At 38.9% G+C, this 18,831-nt stretch overlaps 1 protein-coding gene across 1 annotated transcript in view; it reads left to right on the top strand.

Annotated features, from left to right (window-relative positions):
- Positions 1-18,831, top strand: part of NUP107 (nucleoporin 107kDa) — a 44,662-nt gene that overhangs the window by 227 nt on the left and 25,604 nt on the right. The window contains 7 exon segments of the mRNA XM_006767776.2: positions 1,499-1,590; positions 1,977-2,063; positions 2,695-2,810; positions 5,392-5,536; positions 7,455-7,558; positions 11,224-11,351; positions 12,619-12,667. Coding sequence (XP_006767839.1) covers positions 1,499-1,590; positions 1,977-2,063; positions 2,695-2,810; positions 5,392-5,536; positions 7,455-7,558; positions 11,224-11,351; positions 12,619-12,667 — 721 coding nt within the window.

Here is an 18,831-nt window from a genome sequence, read left to right as displayed (position 1 = left end):
GCCGGGGGGCGGCAGCTGATGGAGGAAGGACCGCTTGGGTGGGAGAGGGATGCGGGGAAAGCGAATCCCGCGGCGGCTCTGCCGTCTGTTCTGCGCCTTTGCCGAGCACTTTTCGGCCCCTGGGGTGGGCGGGGTAGAAGGTGGCCCTGCATGCGAGATGCCCAGGGACCGGCCCGAGATCACCAAGCCGGTGAATAGCAGAACTAGGACTCTCATCTCAGACTTTCAGATTTCACGTTACAGCATCCGATAGTGATGGACTTGAGTTTTCCTCGCACCCTGACACTAAGCTAGCCGCCGTGACAAAGGTGTTGTTCAAGGTTTTGGCCTTCGGGGAATTAGGTCTGTCGTGGAGGAGACAACCAAGCAGTACAAGCAGCTTTGTACTGCTCTGTGGGAAAAGAAATGAAGCAGTTAAGTTTCCCTGTCCCGGGAGGAATCGTGAAGACCTCTCTCAATGGAGGAAACCTTCTAGTGGGTCTTTGAATAATAATAGTAGCCAAAGGTTGAGTGCCTTAAACACTTCAAATATATCCTTAGCTCATGTAATTTTCATAACAGCCCTGTGAGGATGGATGCTATGATCCTCTTCTCATAGATAACACTGGACTAAAAGGTTAAGGAACCTGGTCAAAGTTAGGAAGCTATTTATTAATAGAAGAATCAAGTTGCCACCTGGATCTGGGAGTCTCCAGACTCCTGGAGGCTGTTTGGTGAGTAAGTGTTCACCAGGCAGACCAAGGGGGCAGACGTCCGCCTCTGTAAAAGAAGCGTGTACAAAGGTGTGTGGATATGAAAGTGCATGCGTATGTAGCTAAGTGCTCACATGTTTATGTTTGTGTGGGGGTGATGTTGTGACTGACTGTGAGGCTGAAGTTGGTCAGCTGGGGTCAGATTGTAAAAACCATGGGAGGAAATTTGGACTTGATTCTGTAAGCCAGCAGTAGTTATCTGAAGGTTTTAAGTGGAGGAAAAGCTCATTCCAAGTGTTGGAATAATTGCAAAGGAGAAAATGTACTGCGTGCTAGAAAGCCAAGAAGTCTTTGTGCAGGTAAAACTTAAGCCGGACTTTGAGGGATAGCAGGATTTAGAACTGGAAGGGCATTGTCAACAAAAAGAGCAAAGATGAGCCCTGGCCAAGATTTCGAACTGGTTAGAGCATGGGCCTGTGCTCCGAAGGGTTCAGTTCCCTTGGTTGCAGGTTCAATCCCTGGCCCCGGTTGAGGCATGTGCAGGAGGCTACCAATCAGTGTGTCTTTCACACATCATTGTTTCTCTCTTCCTGCTCCCTTCCTCCCTTCCACTCTCTAAAAACAGTGGGGGAAAAAATATATCCTCGGGTGAGAATTAACACCACCAACAAAAAGCAAAGACATAGCTACTGTGATGATCTATACCTTGACTAACTCAGGATCCTTTGCTCCAATCATGATGATCAAGTTCTGTGCAAATGCTACATTCTCATTTCATTCACATGAGCTTGATTATGCTGTTCTAGGAGTGGCTTTGGAGAGATGCCATCCCCTGTGATCCGGGAGGCGGAGGTGACACGGACTGCACGGAAACAGAGTGCTCAAAAAAGAGTTCTAAGTATCCTTTGCATTTTAAGTATCATAAAAATTGCAGCATGTTTGGGATCAGGATTATAGAATTTTCTTTTTATGAGAGGTAATAAACACTAGCTGTAATAATAAAATGCTGCAGAAACGATTTTTTATTTCTCAGATATGCTATTTGGTAAGTATGCAATTTGAAATGTGACTAAGAACTCTTAGTTCAGTGTGCAGTAATCTAAGACTGAAATCTGAGAACTTAAATGGTAGAGAGAATTATTTATTCTTTGCATAGAAAACATGATAGACATAAAATCCCTTGTTCTTGAAATGTATTCATATATTTTGTATAGTGTAAACATGGTTAATTCTAACTTTAATGGTGTATTTTGTACATGGAAAATATTTCTTAACTTCCTACAGTTCGGGCATCTCAAGATGAAATTTTTGCCAATACCACTCCAAGAAACCAGGTTACCCCTCGAACTCCCAGCTCATTTCGACCGCCTTGTAAGATTTTCTGCTTATAAAGCATTTAATAGTGGTAGTAGTAGTAGCTAACACTGATGATACACTTAAGTTATATTTGTTGAAATATCAATAACTAAGAACAAATAATAACGATTGCAGTTGCTATTTATAACTCTGTTTTACATAAATACACAATAACTGTGATATAGGTATTATCTCTATTTTGCCACAACTGAAAGTGAGACTTGGAGAAGTTAATTAATGCTGATAACATAGCCAAGTAAGTATGTAAGTATTGGAACCAAAATTCAAATAATGATCTGCTTACTCCAAAGGCCATGCCCTCTACCCTGTACTGCCTCTTCAGTGTGCTATTTTATAAAATTAGAATATGAAGAATCCATTGACTCATTAGTGTTCTTTTTTACTGCTCAGTTATTCTACAATGAAAGCATCTCTGTTTGCAGTAAAATTTTTCTTGATGGGCTCAGTATTACCAAAATAAGCTAAATTCTTCATATGGAAATGAATATGTAAAGTATTTATTTGTTTATAATTGAAGTAATTGAAAACTGAATATTATTTGTTCTTTATTGTTTGTTTGCTTGTTCTGTTTTCATGATCAGTGCTTATGCACTCTGGATTCTTTTTACTAACTTCTTGTTTGTAGTTACTCCACCAAACCGAAGCTTTCTCAGGCAGCCAGATGTTTCCTGCATTCTTGGAACGGGAGGGAGGTCTCCCCGGATTACACAGTCTGCAGGGTTTTTGGGAAATCTATCTATGGTATGTTGAAATATAAGACTGAAATTTCCTCCCTTTCATAAAGGTATCATATGATGCTCTCTAGGAATCACTATGGTACAGTATTTAAAATAGCAGAAGAAATGTCATATAACCTGTGATATAGAATGACTTGACCTAGTTTAAGTACTACAGAAAAAGAGAGAGTTGTATCTCACTGGGAAGAATAAAAACAGAAGAGTTTTGTTGGAAGAGTAGAGGACTTAGTAGGCACATTTCATTCCAAAAATGAGATAAAAACAATTCTTCTGTATTTGACTCTGTGCTTATTAAAAAGGCACAAATTTTACACGCACTTGAAATTGTCTAAATTTGGTGTTTTCTGACGAGCGGTTTTGCTTATTAAACCTGTCTTTATCTTAGAAGGTTAACTTGATCTTTGAAATGTTTATTATAGTCTTGTGGATTTATAGAGTGTAACAGTGATCTCTAAGCATTTCCTCATGTGAGGATTTAAAAAAAAACATGAGTGAATTGACTGCCTCTGGATTTAAGCAAAAGATGACTTTTATTATTTACTGGCTTCAAAGCTGCAATATTAATAGTAAAGTTGTTACTCTCTTAAAGGCAAGGGTATAATGTGTGCATTGATTATTATAAAATGTTTATGAATTACTGTGCAGTCGAATGTATTTTCTTGATTTGTTTTGCCAGTTGTAATATTGGCTATAAGAGGTGGCTTTGGGTATGTAGGTTGCCTGAAGGAAGTAAAATTTTTACATTAATTTTACCATATATCTGCTTACCAAGATTTGATTGCGGAGCAAAGTATTTTTCTGAATGCAAAATGTCATTGCTGTGTAAGATTTCACTTGGTCCTTATACTAATGATGATACGTACCCAGTCTCTAATAGTTGAAACTGAGTTCTCCTCAGCCCATAGTTAGTGTCTCATGAGTATATAGGGTTTCACCCCCCATCTTTAACATTTTCCTTGGAAGACTGATTTAAAGGTATAGTTTTATTGTTGCTTATGCCTGGATTTTAAATAAAGGTGAATTTTTAAAAACTTTTTTATGGACCTGGCCAGTGTGGCGCAGTTGGTAGGAGCATCATCCTGTACACTGAAAGGTCTTCAGTTCAATCCCAACCCCGGTCCGGGTGAGTGCAGGAGGCAACCAGTAGATGTTTCTCTCTCACATTGGTGTTTCTCTTTCTGGAAAAATTAATGGAAATGTCCTGAGGCGAGGATTAAAAAACAACTTTATTATGGATATTTTAAAATATATCCGAAAATAGAATAGTAGCATAAGACCCCATGTGCTCATTCCTCAGTTTCAACAGTTAACAATGTATGGCTGATCTTGTTTCATCTATACCAGGGCATTTCCCTATATTACCTTACAACTCTCAAATTTCATAACCATTGTCCTGTGCACTGAAAGGTTGTTGTGCCCTGACTGGGAATTTCATTCATAAATACTTCAGTACATACCTTTGAGACAGAGCGACACTTTTGTAACATAAAAACAATACATACAGGTCATACATCATTGTATTGTGCTTCACAGATATTACATTTTTTTTTTATAAATTGAAGGCAAGACCCTCCACCAGCAAAAATTTATGACTCACTGAAAGCACAGATGATCGTTAGCATTTTTTAGCAATAAAGTATTTTTTGTTAAGGTATGTGCATTATTTTTTAGACATACTGCTATTGCATACTTAATAGACTACAGTATAGTGTAAACATGATTTATATATACTGAGAAACCCCTAAATTTATGTGACTCACTTTATTGCAGTAGTCTGGGACTAAACCTACAGTATCTCTAACATTTAAACCTCCCCTAAACATATAGAGACTAATTCCTTTTTCATTTTACACATCTACTTTATATTTGTTATTTTATATTCATTAACTGGTCACATTTCCTGAGTTGTGTCATTTTTTTTAGGTTGATTGGTTCAAATTAGGAACCAAACAAGGTCACCATATTGCATTTGGTTGATATGTCTTTTAAATCTCTTAAGTTTCTCCCTCATCTTTTTTTTTTTCTTTTGTTTTAGAGGGGAAGGGACAGGGAGAAAGATAGAAACATCAATGATGAGAGAGTCATTGATCGGCTGCCTCCTGCACACCCCACACTGGGGATTGAGCCAGCAACCCAGGCATGTGCCCTGACTGGGAATTGAACCATGACCTCCTGGTTCATAGGTCGATGTTCAACCACTGAGCCATGCTGGCTGGGCATCTCCCTCATCTTTTTTTAAAATTACTATTTGTTGAAGAAGCTGGGTCATTTGTCCAGTACAATTTCCCCAACGTAAAAAATTAATGTGAACTTAGAGCGGTAGGAATTCCTTACTTACCTACTTATATCAGCTTAAATATTACAAGATGTAGTCTCTATTGGCTTTTTTTTTTTTTAAAGAAGGAGTAGCACAAAGAAGAAAGCAATTTTAAAAAGCCACATTTACCTTCTCAAAATAGCCCCATGGCTATCTTTTGAAAATGGAAAATATACATAATGTTTTAAAAAAACGTAACAGCATTAATGTCTTTATTCACTCAATGGCAGTAACTCCATTTCTTTTTTGTATCTTCCTTTTTTATAAGGTAACTAATCTGGACGACAGTAATTGGACCGCGGCATTCTCAGCACAGCGTTCAGGGCTCTTCACAAACTTAGAGCCCCATGGCGTAACAGAGGACGTAACCCTCAGTGCTGTGATGTTACGTGAGGATGATCCTGGAGAAGCTGGTAAATGGTTTTGAGCTTTCTTTGTAACAATGGGTAGCCTGTCGCTTTACTAAGGTCAAGGAAGCTATCCCCTCCTGTTCCTGAATGTCATCATTAAATATTTTTTGGTTGAGCTAATTAGCTCTGATAATGGCTAAGCCAATTGATGTAGTAGCTCTGGAAGTTTGAGAACGTCACCTTAGTTCTCAGTTGGAGCAGCATGTTGCCATTTTATCCTTCAGCGTAAAGAGTAGCCTGTTAGTTTATTAGTAGACAGGTCTCTGATATTTTTATTCTTTTCTTATTTGTGCTGTTGAAAGAGCTTCTCTTTTTCTTTAGGTTTAGTTTTATCTAACACTGCTGACATGTCTTGCTTTGGCCTGGATGTTGATGTTGTTTTTTCAAATAGTATTGAGACCTTTCTAGGTTTAGGTTAGTTATTACCATTCCCTTTTGGGGAAAATTTTTGCTTTTAGTGTCTCTGTAGCTACACATTATCATATAAGTTCTTCACAATTTTATCATCATCATCAGCCGGCATGCTAATGCTATATACACTGAGTGGCCAGATTATTATGACCACCTGACGTTTGTAGGCAAATTAGCTATAATTTCGCGCTCTCGTTGCTAGAGGGCCAGATCATGATAAATGTCTGAATAGCACAACATACCTAAGTATCATTGCTGATCAAGTTCATCCTATCACGTTGATGGCGTATCCCAATGGAGATGGCTTCTTCCAACAAGACAATGTGCCATGCCACGGTGCTCGTATTGTGTAGGAGTGGTTTCAAGAACATGAGGGAGACTTTACCTTGCTTAGGTGGCCCCCACAATCACCAGATCTCAATCCAATTGAGTATTTGTGGGACGAAGTTAAAAGAGCCATAAGGCAGCTGGTTCCACAACCATCAGATCTCACAGAACTGGACAGTGCTATTCATCAGGCACGGTGTCAGATTCCTCCATCACCTTTCAACATCTCGTGGAGTCAATGCCAAGAAGAATCGCCGCAGTACTGAAGGCAAAAGGTGGCCCAACGCAGTACTGATGGGGTGGTCATCATAATCTGGCCACTCAATGTATTTTTGGAGATTAACTCCTTATCAGGTATATGGTTCATAAATATATTTTCTCATTCCATAGGCTGCCTTTTTATTTTATTGTTTCTTTTGTTGTGCAGAACTTTTTAGTTTGATATAGTCTCACTTGATTTTTGCTTTTGTTGCTTGTGCTTTTGATGTCATATCCAAAAAATTACTTCCAAGACTAATGACAAGAAGCTTTTTCCCTATATTTTTTTTTTCCAGAAGTTCTATGTTTTCAGGTCTTATGTTTAAGTCCTTATTTTTAATCATTTGTATGAGTCATGTAGAATAGGAGTCCAGTATTATTTTTCTGCATGTGGATATCCAGTTTTCCCAATACCATTTATTGAAAAGGCTAACCTTTTCCCATTGAGTATTCTTGGCTCCTTTGTCAAATATTAGTCGATTATATATGTGGGAGTTTATTTCTGGAGTCTCTATTCTGTTCTGTTGGTCTGTGTGTCTGTTTTTATGCCAGTACCATACTGTTTTGATTACTCTAGCCTTGTAAGATAGTTTGAAATCAGGAAGTGTTATACCTTCAGCTTTGTTCTTCTTTGTTAGGGTTGTTTTGACTATTCTGAGGTTTTTAGTTTTACAAGATGAAAAGAGTTCTGTGAATAGATAATGATGACGGTAGCACAACAGTGTGAATGTACTTAGTGCCACTGAACTATACACTTAAAAATGGTTATGATGGTAAATTTTATGTGTATTTTACCACAATTATAATTTTTTAAAACATATTGCAGTAAAAAAAGACTCATAGCTATGCTTTTAAGTTTTCAAACAATTACCTACAAGAATGTCATTTAATGTTTTTTATTCCTTTTCTTTTTAATGTGTTCTAGCATCCATGAGTATGTTTTCTGATTTCCTGCAGTCTTTTTTGAAGCACTCTTCAACTACAGTTTTTGACCTTGTAGAAGAGTATGAAAACATTTGTAGTGTTCAGGTATGTTAATTCACTCCACTGTTGGTCAAACTTCAGTATGCTTAGGTTTTTTTTTGTACAGCATCAACCTGTGAATTTCTGTATGTTATTTAAAAGAGATGTCTTAGCTATAATGGCAGGGATGGCATGGTTGGCACATCAGCCAAAATAGCTCTGCTTTTTACATACTGAGGGTCCATATCAGATTTGTTTTGGAGTCAAAAGGATTCTGCTGCTTTAAAAAAGGAAAATCTGAAATAAAGAAAGAACTCTTAGCCCTAGGCAGTTTTGCTCAGTGGGTAGAGAATCAGTGAAGGGACGTAGGTTCGATTCTGGTCAAGGGCACGTACCTTAGTAGCAGGCTCAATCCCCGGCAACCAGTCGATGTGTTTTTCTCACATTGATGTTTCTCTCTGTGTGTGTCTCCCTCTCCCTTCCACTCTCTCTAAAAATCAATGAAAAAAATATCCTCAGGTGAGGATTAACAAAAAGAAAATAATAAAATAAAATATATAAAGAACTCTTAAAACTCAATAATAAGAAAATTAGCAATCCAATTAAAAAATAGACAAAACATGTTAATAGACACCTCACCAGAGAACATGTACAGGTGGCAAATAAGCATATCAGAAGATATCCAACATTAGATGTCACTAGGAAATTGCAAATTAAAACAATGAGATGGCACAGTACTATTGGTATGGCAAGAATCCAAAACACTAATAACCACCAGATGCTGGCAAGGATGTGAAGTAGCAGGAACTCGCATTCATTGATGGTGGGAATGCAGAATGGTACAGCCACTTTAGAAGACAGTTTCTTACAAATCTAAGCATACTGTTAGCATATGATCCAACGTTCATACTCTGGTATTTACTCAAATAAGTTAAAAAATTTACACAAAAACCTGCATAGAGATGTTTGTAGCAGCTTTATTCATAACTAGATGCCTGGTGCATGACATCCATGCACTGGGGGGTGGGGGTCCTCTCAGCCCAGCCCAAGCCCTCTCACAGTCCAGAACATCCCCCCAGGGGTCCTTAGCGCTGCCACGGAGGCGGGAGAGGCTCCCACCACTGCTGCTGTGCTCACCAGCTGTTAGCCCAGCTTCTGGCTGAGCGGCACTCCCCCTGTGGGAGCCTACTGACCACCAGGGGGCAGCTCCTGCATTGAGTGTCTGCCCCCTGGTGGTCAGTGTGCATCATAGTGACTGGTAGTTCCACTGTTTGGTCCATTTGCATTTTAGGGTTTTATTATATAGGATTGGCTTAATTTGGAATCAACCAAGATGCCATTTAATATGTTAGGGGTGGGGCACGTTTTTTCTGCCAAGGACTAATTGGATATTTATAACATCATTCACTTAATATAAATTTATGCTGCTATGAAAACTCCTAGATTTATTGAATTTTGAGTCCCACCTGCAGTTGCCTTGGCAAAGCCAGACCAAATAATTCCATGGGCCTTATACGGTCTGTATCAGGCTGGACATTTCCCACCCCTGCAGTAGGTGAATGGATAAATCAACTGTGGTACTGGGTTCAGACAATAGAGTAGTATTCAGTGTTAAAAGCTTATTATGCCATAAAGAGACAAGAGAGTTGGGGGGATTGAGAAAAAGAAAACTCAGGGACATTGACGGACAACAGTGGTAATTGCTGAGGGTAGGGGTTGAGGGGAGGTGGAGGAGGGTATCTTATATAATGAAAGGCTAATATGCAAATGGACCTAATGGTGGAATGAATAGTCGCTATGATGTGCACTGACCACCAGGGGGCAGATGCTCAGTGCACTCCCACAGGGGAAGCACCATTCAGCCAGAAGCTGAGTTCATGACTGGCAAGCGCAGTGGCAGTGGTGGGAGCCTCACCTGCCTCCGCAGCAGCACTAAGGATGTCCTGGGCCTAAGCTGACAGTCGGACATCCCCTGAGGGCTCCCAGACTGTGAGAGGGTGCAGGCCGGGCTGAGGGACTACTGCCCCCCACCCACAAGTGCAAGAATTTTGTGCACCGGGCCTCTAGTAGAGGAAATAAATGGTAATGGAAGGAGACTTGGTGGTTGAACACACAATATAGTGAACAGATGATATATTATGGAATTGTGCACTGTAAATCTGTATAATTTTGTTAATCAGTGTCACCCCAATAAATTCAATGAAAAGGAAAAAAAAGAATTTAATGAATGAGAATATAGATATGCCAATCGCTGCCCCCACTTTTATTAAAAACTGGCCTTAAGACAGAAGTAACATTACTTTGTGAATACTTTTCAAAGGGAGGGAAACCTGTTGTGGTGGTGATTCTTCAAGGAGTGAACGAGAATAATCATGTTTCTTTATTCCCTTTGATAAGGGAGGGTGCTCTTATTGTGCCAGCTCATTAATACCTTTGAGAAAGGTTTCTTTTACCCAGAGTACTTAAACCTCCTGATAAACAAATTTTGTGTGTGTTTCTGGAGAGAACATGCATATCTTTCATTATTTTTCACACTTACCTCAGTCCCAAAAAGGTTAAGAACTGTTTTAGAAGAAGGAGGGACTTACTTTGAAGTTTTGGCTAGAATTGGCATTACTTTGGTGCCAATCTTAAGAAAACATTTTTCTTGATTTGTTATATGGTATAAATTTATCAGCCATAATTTGAAGATATCTTATTTTTAATTTTCATTGCTACTCTGTTGGTTCATGTTATGATTTTGTCAGGTGTAGGTTAGAGTTAGCTTATCTTCTGGGTAATATACAGAGAGAAAAAAATATACCCAAAGCTGTTCTTGTTGAGTCTAGGTTATGTTAAACTTTTACATATATACTCACATAAACACACCTTACTTTAAGGCCACTTCTAGTGGAAACGTTATATTAAATTCAGTTAAAAAAGACCATAGATAGGCAGGACATATTTATAATATAGCTAGATGCCCAGCGCACAATTTAATCATGCGGGTAGGGTCTCTAGGCCTAGCCTCCTGCGATCAGGGCCATCTTCTGCCCGTTCGCCAGTCCCCAGCCAAACGCTGCCCCCACTGCCGGATTGTCAGGCTGTTGGGATCACCAGCTCATCTCCAGCTGCTCGGAGACTTCATCTCCATGTGCGTGTGCTGGGCCGGCCTCTGATGGAACGTGCTGCCTGCTCGGGGCCGCTCATGTGGGTGACGCCGCCGCTGCCACTGCCACTGCCACTGCTACTGCTGCTGGGGCTTGAGGCACAGACGGAGGCTGCGGGGTGCACTCGAAACCTACCTGTCCCAGCGTGAGCGGCCCCTAGCGGGCAGTGCATTCCATCAGCGGCCGGTCTGGCGCACACACATGGAAGTGAAGTTGCCAGCGCCCACTTTCCCGCAGGCCTGAGCCCCCAAGCAGCCAGGGATAAGCTGGTGATCCCAACAGCTTGAAAGCCTGGTCCTCCCGCCACCCACCCTATTCCCTCATTCACCATTGCTGATTCATCGGAGCCTGCAGGAGGGGGGTGGTTCAGGGGGCGGGCGGGAACCAAGAAGTGGTCAATGCCACCTCATGGCAACCAGTCGTTTGGTCATTCTGGTGATGAGGGACACTGGCTTTTTATATATATAGATTATGTACATACATACTAGTTATGTAATTAGTTTTAGCACAATATACTTGAAGAATAAAAAGTTGTTATTCAGGATTATAGGAAACTTCCTTATGTCTGTGTTTATAATCCAGGTGAATATACTGAGTAAAATAGTGAACCGGGCAACACCTGGTCTTCAGAAGTTTTCAAAAACAGCCAGTATGCTCTGGCTTCTTCAACAGGAGATGGTCACGTGGAGGCTGCTAGCTTCTTTGTACAGGTAAAGTGGTGTACAAATCATGAATAAAATAAACACAAACCAACAGAGAAATTAATTTAAAAGTTAGAGCAGGATGTGTTTGGAAATAGGTTCTGCTATTCTTTACGCTTATCATTTCTGATGCCTTAGTTGTTAGGAGTGAGTGAGGGAGGAGTTGAAAATCAGGTCATAAAGCTGGTGGCTACTAAAAATTGGGTATGTATAAAGATTTAAGGGAAGTGCTAAAAACACTATAATACTTGGGAGAGGATAGATTAAAGGAAAAAACTGATGATTTATGTAATGTGGATGTTTGAAAGAAGTAAACCAAATTTTTCTTCTCTCAGATGCTCAGTGGTTTTGATTCATTGTTACTCTCTCATCCTTATGAGAAAATCTTGAAAGAAAATGATAATTTTATTTTTGCCATGTGAAAACATTATATTCAAAAGTTAGGTGTATGCATGAGCAGGTAGTTGTTAAAGACTGTAGGGTAAGCATGTCAAACTCAAAAGCTAACACGGGCCAGATAAACCAGGTGTAAGTTTCTGTGGGCCACAAAAAAACAAAAGCTTCAATTTTCATAGAAACGTAGGTTTATTTCGATAGAGACATGCTGGATACAAAGGGCTGAAATAAATGAGTCATCATTAACATAAAATAATATACATTTTAATAAAAACTAATATTTTTTCTTGAACATTAACTTACCAGACACTGAATAACTGCACAAATTAATAAGCATAACACAAATAAACCTATTTTTCTTGCTCTCCGAAAGCGAAATATTTCCTGTTGCACACACCAAACAAGTCAGTCCAAGACTAATGATGTGGCCATCAGCTGCTAAAATATTCGCTGCTAATATTAGTGGAAAGAAATGGTGCACCTGTGTGGAAAGTGCATAAGGGAAATGAATGCAACACGATTATAGTTATCAGTCATTAGCGAACGTTGTAGTTTGTTATTAATAATTATGTATAACAGGATATTGTAAAAATTATAAAATTTTTATTAAAATGTTTCTTACATACTGTTATATTGGCTGGGCCACAAAAATATTCGTTGTGGGCCGCGAGTGTGATATGCTTGTTGCAGGGTGTATTTTTAAGAAATATCAGTTTTATTTGGGTAAAATTCAGAAGGCATTTACTACTTGTATCTTGTGTTTAAAGCATGATGGCTAAGGTAATTGAAACCCACTTTTTAGATTGTAGGTTTGTGCATGCATATAACTTAAAAGGTGATTTTATATACTTATGTGAAATTTTGTGTTATTTTTCCCCAGAGACAGGATACAGTGTGCCTTAGAAGATGAAAATATATTTGCAGTTACCGTAAGTTTTATATTAATTTTTTTCATAAATGCTTAAAAATTAAAATGTTTTTAGTAGTAGAATTTGATTTTTGAGTTTCTTCATTTTAATATTTTTTCAAGTAAATAAAAGATAGAGTAAAAGATAAAATACTCAGACACTTATTTATATTATAGAATAAAAGATAAAAGTCCACTTTATTTCTCTTACTGTTCAGTCTAAGAGTTTGGTATTATTGTAGCTTATCGGACATTTTTCTATGCATTTTTGTACGTGTACTAGAGGCCCGGTGCACAAAATTCGTGCACGGGGGCACGGGCGGGAGGGGGGCCTCAGCCTGGCCTGCGCACTCTTGTAATCCGGGACCCCTCAGAGGATGTCTGACTGCCAGTTTAGGCCCGATCCTTGGGACATCCCTCTCGCAATCTGGGACCACTGGCTCCTAACCACTTGCCTGCCTGATCACCCCTAACCGCTCTGCCTGCCTGCCTGCCTGCCTGCCTGCTCAGTGCGCGTCATAGCCACCGATCATTCCACCGTTCGGTTGATTGTCATATTACCCTATTATTACATAGGATATATACAAACATAGTTTGCTTTTTTGTTGTTATTGTTTTGGGGTTTTTTGAAAGATAAAGATGAGAGTTTCATTGTGAAATACTTGATTAACTCTTGGAAAGAGCCACTGTGATGCTCTAGCGATCTCTTCCTTCAGACGGGGATCTCAAAGGTGAAGAGGGGTATGCTTCACTGTCTTCTGTATCAAACATTGAACCTCTAGAAAATGTAAGGGGGGTTGTCCCTCAGGCTGTTCAGCAGAAACTCAAGGGCTTATTTTTTATATAATCTGGGTAAAGTGTTGTAGGACTCAATGACTTGGTGCCTAGCAAGGGTATCAGGTTATTGAATTGTGCAGACTCCTCAGCAATGCTGGAATGTATTCCTTTCTTGATTCCAAGCAGAAAGAAGATAGAGCCTGAAAGGAATGTGTCCCTTGGCTCTGTTTCATTCTATAAATAGTTTCCCCATATTTTTCTTTTCTGCCTCCTAGTAGACTCAGGGGAACTTATAAACTGCCCCCCTTCAAGAGCGAGCACCTTTTTTTTATTCTACTTTAGTCTAATCTAGTCTAGTCTTTTCTATTCAAAATAACTTTCAAGCATCATAACTCAAACCTGCCAAAAGCCAAACCCGATTTTGTCTTTCACTGGACAGCACCATAGCCAGTTTTCCAAGGAACCTGAATGTCCTCTAAATCAGTACTTCTCAAACTGTTTTGTGCACATGAGTCACCTGGGTATCTTGTTAAAATGTAGATTCTGATTCACTAGTTCTGGTGTGGGGCCTAAGTTCTGCATTTAAAAAAAAAAAAGATATTTTTATGATTTTTTTTTAGAGAGGAAGGGAGAAGGAAGGAGAGAGAGAAATATGGATTGGTTTTCTCCTGCACAACCCTCTACCAGGGATTGAGCCTGCAACCCCAGGCCTGTACCCTGACTGGGAATCAAACTGGCAACCTTTGGTGCACAGGACATCCAATCAACTGAGCCACACTGGTCAGGGCATAAGTTCTGCATTTTTAAAAAATATATATTTTTATTGATTTCAGAGAGGAAGGGAGAGGGAGAGAGAGATAGAAACATCAATGATGAGAGAGAATTATTGATAGCTGTCTCCTGCAAGCCCCCTACAGGGGATCAAGCCCGCAACCTGGGCATGTGCCCTTGACCGGAATTGAACCTGGAACCCTTCAGTCCGCAGGCCGAAGCTCTGTCCACAGAGCTAACCAGCTAGAGCAGTTCTGCATTGTTAATAAGCTCCCAGGTGGTGCTGATGCTGTTGTTCTGTATACTACACTCGGAGTAGCAAGAGTGCAGATCCTGGTCTCTGTCTCTTCTCCAAAATGTGATCCATCATCAAGTCTGGTTGACTCTCTTCTATCTCTTCAGTCCCAATTGTGACCACTCATCTCTGTTTCTGTTGCCACCACTTCAGCCTGAGCCATCATCATTCTTTGCAGGGATTACGGCAATAGCTTTCATCTAGTCTCCCAGGCTCTATTCACACAGATTTTTTTTTACATATGGCATGATTTAATTTGTACATTATTCTGAGAGTTTTTATTTATCAATATTTTTAGTTGCTTTCCATGTCAGTTTACTTATGTTTACCTTATTTTTTTATGGTATATGAGAACATAAATGTACCATAATTTTTTCAGACATTTGGCTCGATATATATATAGGTTGCTTCCAGTACTTTTTGCTCTAGCAATCAATAATGCAATGAATATTCTTCTTCATACTTATCTATGTATTTGAGTATTTTCTATATTTCTGGAAGTGAAATTGTTGGGTCAAAGTTTGGTAATGGAATGTACCAATTTACATACACTCTCACAGTGTGTGAAAATGTTTACTCTGATATTAATCATTTGAATTTGCCAATTGGAGGGAAGATATCTCATTATTTTAAGATACATGTCAGTGACAATTAGTGGTGAGGTGGGATATTTGTCATTCTTACGGATTTATATTATATAAATTCAATATTCATATCCTTGGCTTATTTTCCTAATAATTCTTTTCTTGTATATATTAAAGATAATCATCTTTCTGTCACTTGTCTTTCAGCTTTGTTTAAGGGTCTTTGTAAAGCTGACATTTCCATATCTAACTGATCACATTTGTCATATTTTCCTTTGTCATTCACTATCTTCTGTCTTGTTAAAGAAGACCTTTACTTCTATTTAAAAAAATATTTTCCAATGTTTTCTTCCAGATCTAAATCTTATTTTCTATATAACAAGCTCTTGGATTCATCTGGAGTAAGTTTGTCTCTGAAGCAGCAAAGAATTTAGCCCAGCCGGCATGGCTTAGTGGTTGAGCATTGACCTAAGAACCAGGAGGTCCCAGTTCAATTCCCAGTCAGGGCACATGCCCAGGTTGTGGGCTTGATCCTCAGTAGAGGCATGCAGGAGATAGCCCATCAGTGATTCTCTCTCCCTCTCCCATCCTTTCTGAAATCATAAAAATATATATTTTTTAAAAAGATGTAAGGGATTTAACTTTTTTATATGGAAAGTCATTTATCCCAACACCATTTATCAAACAAATATATTTATCATACTTATGCATGGATCTTTTCTGTTTTATTGATTGATTCATTTGAAAGGCGATACTACTCACCTGAGTCACTCTAGCTCAGAAATTTTAATATCTCAGATGGTTAGTCTCCTTCATTTTAAAAAACATGTTTGGTTATTTTTGCACACTTTTTTTTTCCAGGTGAACATTACAATTTCCATTTTTTTAAAAAGTTAATTGGGATATTTATTGCAATAATATTGAATTTGTAAATTAATTTGAGGAGAAATGACATTTTTATGTTGAATTTTCCTGTATATGATCATTGCATGTCTCCCCAGTTATTTAGATCTTACATAGTTTATATAGATTTGTGCTCTTTATGAAAGTCTATGTAAATCCTATTGTGAATGGATTCTCTTTCCTATTACATCTTATAATTAGTTATAACTGTCAGATAGCTCAATGATTTATGTGTGAAACTTATAATTGGCCATTTTTTTGGAGCTTTTATTAGCTCTAGTAAGTTTTTCATTGATTTTCTTGGGCTTTCTATATTGGCAGTATTTTACAAATAGTTTTCCTTAATCCTTCCTAATTTCTTACTTCTTTTCCTTTATTCCATTGACTAGGAGCATCTATACAATTATATCAGTTAGCGTTCCTGACTTTGTTTTACTATAGATTACGGATTTTTTTTAGCTAAGAGTTGGGATAGATGTTGAATGCAGTCAGATGTTTTCTTTAGCTTCTGTAACATCTGCTATAATTTATTAGCTTCTATAGCTAATTTTTAGCTTCTATAATTATCTGTTTTAAGTTATAACTAGAGGCCTGGTGCATGAATTCGTGCACAGATGGGGTCCGTCTGGGTGGCCTGCAGGGATCAGGCTGGAACCTGCAGTCCAATGCCGCCTGCAGCTCCTACCTGCTGCTCCCACTCATCCCATCCCCACTGTGCCTGCCGAAGGCTCGTGCCCAATCAGTCCCGATCGGGAGAGGCTCGTGCTGCCACAGCAGTGCTCACCAGCCATTAGCCCTGCGTCTGGTGCCCTCCCAAGGGGATGGCCTGCGGGATTGGGCTGAAACTGGCTCTCCAATATCCACTGAGGGGTCCCAGATTACAAGAGGGACAGGCCAGGCTGAGGGACCCCACCAGTGCACAATCGAGCTGGCGAGAGACTGCGGGAGGGCTCGAGGGCATGTCCGGCCCATCTTGCTCAGTCTCGATCAGCTGGATCCCAGCAGCAAGCTAACCTACCAGTTGGAGCATCTGCCCCCTGGTGGTCAGTGCACGTAATAGCCAGTGGTTGAGCAACCTTAGCATATCATTAGCATATTATGCTTTGATTGGTTGTTTGGTTCCTCTGCCCTTTGGTGTATTTGCATATTACCCTTTTATTATATAGCAGTTGAAAAACATTTTTTTAATATATTTTTATTGATTTCAGAGAGGAAGGGTGAGAAGCACATCCCCAGTAGGGGGTGTGCAGGAGGCAGCTGATTGAAGTTTCTCTCTCATTGATGTTTCTAACTCTCTATCCCTCTCCCTTCCTCTGTGTAAAAAATCAATAAAATATATTAAAAAAGAGAGAGAGAGATAGAAACATGAATGATGAGAGAGAATTGTTGAACTGCTGCCTCCTGCATGCCCCCTACTAGGGATCAAGCCTTCCACCTGGGCATATGCCCTTGACTGGAACCCTTCAGTTGGTAGGCTGACTCTATCCTCTGAGCAAACCAGCTAAATTTTTTTATTTTAATTTAACTTTTTAACTAAAATTATTGGGTAACATTCATTAATTAGATTCTATAGATTTCAAGTGTACATTTCTGTAATACATTATCTTATACTGCATTGTGTGCCCACCATCCAAAGTCAAATCATCTTCAGTCACCATATACTTGACCCCCTTTACCTTTTACTATTTCCCACCCCACTTCCATCTGGTAACCACTATACTGTTGTCTGTTTATGAATTGTTGTTTGTTTATTATTTTTGTGTTCATTTGTTGCTTTCTCAATCTTTTAATTTATTCTGCAAATACTTATTTTATGCCAACCAAGTGATATACATGTCTAGGAAGATTATTTATCTTACTTGTGGCTATTTAATGAACTTAGTAGCTTTAATAGTTCTCCACTGACTGTCTTGGTTTTCTGGTAGGCAATCCTATTAACTAAAAACAGTGACAACTTTGACTCTTCTTCTGTATTTACTACTACTTAGGTTTTTGTGTGTGTGTTTTTCTGGTTTTAGAGTTAAGTGTAATATTTGTTCTAGGCTTTAGCTAGTAGTCTATCATATTAGGAAAATATTCTTCTATTTGTAATTTATGAAGATATTTATCAAATGACATTTTGTCATCTATGCAGATGTTCCTATGGCTTTTCTCCTTGAATCTTTGAATAAGATTGATTATAGGTTCTATCACTACATATTATCCTTTTCTAAAAAATATATTTTTTGATTGGTTTTTTAGAGATACAGGAAGGAAGAGGGAGAGATAGAAACGTTGATGAGAGAGAAACACATCATCAATCAGCTGCCTCCTCAACCCCTCTACTGGAGATTGAGCCCAAAATCCTGGCACGTGTCCTGACTGGGAATCGAACCAGTGACCTCTTGGTACATGAGTTGATGCCCAATCGCTGAGCCACATCAGCTGGACTATTATCCTTTTAATATACTATTTAATATTACTTACTCATATTTTTGTCAAGGTGTCCTTAAAGTTGGTCTTAAGAGCCTTGGATTGTTAAATTTTATCACCTCTCAATTTCTGCTGTGTAGAATAATAGATTTTTAAGTTTCTAGATGTTAATTTTCTAACATGTCACATGACTGAATCCATCTCTTTATTATGATTTTTTGTTTGTTTGTTTCATTTTGTTCTGTATTTTATTTTTCCCTAAAACAGTGGTTCTCAACCTGTGGGTCGCCAACCTGTGGGTCGCGACCCCTTTTGGGGTCGAATGACTCTTTCACAATGGTCGCCTAAGACCATCGGAAAACACATATGTAATTACATATTGTTTTTGTGATTAATCACTATGCTTTAATTATGTTCAATTTGTAACAATGAAAATACATCCTG

The sequence above is a fragment of the Myotis davidii genome, unplaced genomic scaffold, assembly GCF_000327345.1.
Source record: "Myotis davidii unplaced genomic scaffold, ASM32734v1 scaffold982, whole genome shotgun sequence".
In the NCBI taxonomy this organism is placed as follows: domain Eukaryota; kingdom Metazoa; phylum Chordata; class Mammalia; order Chiroptera; family Vespertilionidae; genus Myotis; species Myotis davidii.
Note: the sequence above shows the minus strand (reverse complement) of the source record. Positions and strands in the feature narration are given on the sequence as shown.